We start from the raw sequence: 4,255 nt of genomic DNA, 5'->3' as shown, positions 1-4,255 counted from the left end.
GATCTACTTTTGGGCAACCGCACCATGTGTTGCCGCAATGACATAGTGACAATCATGGCTAAATCGCGGCGTGATAAGTAATGGCGTCACAAAGCGATTTGCAAGCACGGGCAGAATCGTGGGAATTCCTCCCGCAATCAGAGGTGAATGGAGCCTTTAAGAATATTGCTTTATGTATTACTTTATGGTGACTACATTGTGTTCAGTAATGATGTCAACAGGCAATGTAACTTTTTCTGCTACACTTTGATTTTTTATTTTGAAAAGAAAAAAAAAATGTTAAGGTCACCCTAGCCCTAGAATACATGATCACACTTTTAATTCCACCTATTGCTTGTGTAAACTGAGCACGCTTGTCAGCATCTATGTAAAGGGATGGGGAGTCATAAAACCCAGACATTGGACTGATCTGGGGGAACACAACATGGATTATCTGCTGCTACCAACATCCAAACAGGAGATTTTAGGGATCCCTTACCCCAAGAATGACAGCTCACAGTTATTGTTTGCTGATTTCCATCAAATCTAACCTAAATTGTCTGCATTGCCCAACCATCTAAAGTCTATAGGTCTCATCAGTTTGGTCTTTGAGTACAAAGGCATGCTATGTGGTATAACATTGTCTTGGAGCACTGGGGTTATCGGTTTGAATCCCAACCAAGTCACCAGCTGCATGGAGTTTGCATGTTCTCCCTGTGCTTGCATGGTTTCCTCCTACACTCCATGGACATGCTGGTAAGTTTAGTTGGCTTTTGTCTCATTTTTCCTGTGTATGCTGGTAGGTTAGTTGGCTTCTGTCTCTTCTTCATATGTTCATGTGAGATAAGGATCTAAAGCTGACCATACATGGTGCAAATTTTGGCCGGATCTTGATGTGTTTGCTCCCTGGGCAGACCTGTTGGCATCTGATTGAAAAATTGAAGGAGGCGAAGGAAAATTGTCAGCTGAAAAGCACCTTCATCCATTTAGATGCAGGTACTGTTCGGGTATTTTGATGGCTGTCAGAATAAAATAGCCCCAGAGGGAGATTCCCACAGGATGAATGACAAAGATCTATGTGTGTATGGCCAGCTTTAGATTGTAAGCTCTTTACAGGACTGATGTGACTGTATAAAATGTAATGCGCTATGTACATTGTCAGTGCTGTATAAATACCTCTAATAAATAAATAAGGTCCTCTTTAGGGCCACACATTTCATTTGATTCAGCCTGACACCCAAATCCATAGTCTGATGAACTGAACCCATCTTGTCAGCCTTAGATGTTTAGGGGAGAACCTGTCACCCATTTATTGAAAGTTTTCTGAAATCAGCTTTAAGATCCATGGTTCAATTAAATATTCCATCCTCATAGAATCCAACTACTATTGTTTACTCGCTAATTTTGCAGTTTTATTAAAATGATGCATTTTGGAAATCAGCCAAATATTTGCACTAAATTCTAGTAAAATATGATTGGTTTTACAAAGATTATTGCAAAAATGACTAAGACTAATATTTATACATCAACCTATGTTCTAGGTAAAGGACAAAACAAATTGTTCATCAGTCATCTAAAGGTGATGTGCAGATAATTACCATCCCCCCTGACAGTCCCTGCTGAGAGATCCGTCTACCCCCGGATGATGAAGTGCGCAATGTCCCAGCATCTGCCTGTCAAGTGACACATTATTGTCCTTGTCACTTATCGTTTAATGACATCATGGCAGAACCAGAACTGTCAGTCCTGTATCTCCAATGACACCTCTTACTTATTCTCTAAAAGTCCTCCTGGTATTGCTGCAGATCTTCCTCTCAGTTCATCAGCAGTATCAGTGCAGCCAATGAGCATCATAGTTGTACAAGACACTGGGGCCCCACAATGCAAACACACTTCCCATTGGTAGGGAGAACCCCCCCCCCTGTGTTTGGTGACCTCCATAAGTCACTATGGGGGCCAAAGGGAGGCCGTAGTATGTCCATAACAGGGAGGTTGCAGAGTGCCATCATGGGTCACTATGGGACCACAGGGATGTAGTATGTCCATCACAAGATACAGGGGAAACTACAGTGTGCCCATCAAAAGTCATTATGGGGCCACAGGGAGGCTGCAGTGTGCCTATTACAAGTTACAAGGAGGCTGCAGTGTGCCCAGAACAAGTTTCAATGAGGCTGCAGTGTTCTCATTAAAAGTTCAATTGAGGCTGTAGTATACCCATGATAGGTGTCCATGGGGCCACAGGAAGGTGGGAAATTGGCCATCACAAATTACAAGGAGGCTGTGGTGTGCCCATCAAAGGTCACCATGGAGAGGTTGCAATTTGTCCATCACAAGTTCCAATGAGGCTGTAGTGTTCTCATTAGAGGTTAAATAGAGGCTTTAGTGTGACCATCACAGGTGTCCATGGGGCCACATGAAGGTTGACATTTGCCCATCACAAGTTACAAGGAGGCTGTGGTGTGCCCATCAAAGGTCGCCATGGAGAGGTTGCAATTTGCCCATCACAAGTTCCAATAAGTCTGCAGTGTTCTCATTAGAGGTTAAATAGAGGCTTTAGTGTGACCCTCACAGGTGTTTATGGGGCCACATGAAGGTTGAAATTTGCCCATCACAAGTTACAAGGAGGCTGTGGTGTGCCCATCATAGGTCGCCATGGAGAGGTTGCAATTTGCCCATCACAAGGTCCAATAAGTCTGTAGTGTTCTCATTAGAGGTTAAATAGAGGCTTTAAAAAGTGACCATCACAAGGTGTCCATGGGGCCACATGAAGGTTGCTGCAATCTGTCCATCACAAGTTACAGTGAGGCTGTAGTCAGTCCATCTCAGGGAGCCTGCAGTGTTCTCAACACAGGTCCCCATGGGGCCACAGTAAGATGAAAATATTCAGGGCCCCATAGGGTCACAAGGCCAGGGCCTGCCTGTTGCTGGGAAGGATGAGCAGGCTACGGCTGCAGATGCTGTCCCTCCTCATGTTCAGGGTGTGGTCGGTGAGTCCCTGGCAGAAGTCGGGTGAGGTTACCCGGCGGAGTAGGCTGCGGCTGCAGGGTGCGGTAGGTGAGCCCCCGCGGACCGGTCCATCCCAGCTATGTGCTCTCTGTATTCCGGGCTCAGGAACTCTGAGCTCCTCCTTTTGTCCCCAGCCGTCCTGTGTACCGGGAGGAGCGGAGGAACAGCTGCTGGAGGAGCGGAGGAAGATGACATCCCTCTCCTCCCGGCGGTGTGAGAAGGGTCGGGCGAAGCGCTCCAGCATTTGTCGGGACCGCGGCTTGGGACTGCGGAGCTCGTCTCCTCCCCTGCGGGGCTCCGGGCTGTGTGCGCTCAGCGCTCTCTCACATTCCCAATGACCGGAGACCCGGGCGGCATCCAGAGCGGACACCCCGGCCCGGTTAGTGGCGTCCAGCCGGAGCCCGAACCTCTTATAGGAGCGGAGAAGGAAGATGAGCTCGGCGCTGTGCCCGCAGGAGGCGGCATACATAAGAGCCCGGTTCCCTGCCCGGTCCGCGATCTCCGGGTCCGCACTGTGCTGTACTAACAGCTTCACTGCATCCAGGTGTCCTAATTCACAGGCCAGGCTGAGCGCCGTCCTCCCCGCCTCGTCCTGTCCGTTCACATCAGCGCCTTTATCCAGCAACAGGCGGACGAAGCGGCTCCGGAGCTCGGATTCCCGCAGACACACGGCGTGCATTAGAGGGGTCCGCGCCTGCTCCCCCGCGGGGGTGTTCACTATCCTCCGATCCAATGCATCCAGTACAAAGCGGGCCAGGTGTACCTTCCCCCCGTACATGGCATCCAGGAATGTCTGAGTGCCCGAACTACGCCGGAGATCCCGGGGACGGAGCATGCTGAGCGATGTGTGTGCCAGATCAACGGGAACACCGACATTTATACCGCCCCCGTTACCATGGTGACCACAGCCGTGATGCTGCTGGCTACGGGAGACTCCCTCCGGTGTCAGAGCGGGGACACCACCGGGAGGGGGACAATGACAGGGTGTGCCAGGATCAACCGAGGACTGAGAGCTGAGGGTCCATACACCAAGCTTTCTCCTTCATACTGTATATAATATATACAGGATAACCCTTCTCCCTCTCTTCTTCATATATAATATATACATATATAACCCTTCTCCCTCTCTCCTTCATATATAATATACACATATAACCCTTCTCCCTCTCTTCTTCATATATAATATATACAGTATAATCCTTCTTCCCTCTCTTCTTCATATATAATATACACATATAACCCTTCTTCCTCTCTTCTTCATATATATATA

The 4,255-nt window shown here is 48.3% G+C and overlaps 1 protein-coding gene across 1 annotated transcript; it reads right to left on the bottom strand.

The window, feature by feature from the left end:
* Window positions 1–2,823: 2,823 nt before the first annotated feature.
* Window positions 2,824–3,998, bottom strand: ANKRD63 (ankyrin repeat domain 63). Its single transcript, XM_082275123.1, has one exon. It carries the CDS (start codon window positions 3,818–3,820, stop codon window positions 2,879–2,881), a length of 942 nt encoding a protein of 313 aa, XP_082131249.1. The 5' UTR covers window positions 3,821–3,998; the 3' UTR covers window positions 2,824–2,878.
* Window positions 3,999–4,255: the final 257 nt, after the last annotated feature.

Source organism: Pelophylax lessonae (assembly GCF_965119305.1).
Source record: "Pelophylax lessonae genome assembly, chromosome: 13".
Lineage (NCBI taxonomy): Eukaryota > Metazoa > Chordata > Amphibia > Anura > Ranidae > Pelophylax > Pelophylax lessonae.
Note: the sequence above shows the minus strand (reverse complement) of the source record. Positions and strands in the feature narration are given on the sequence as shown.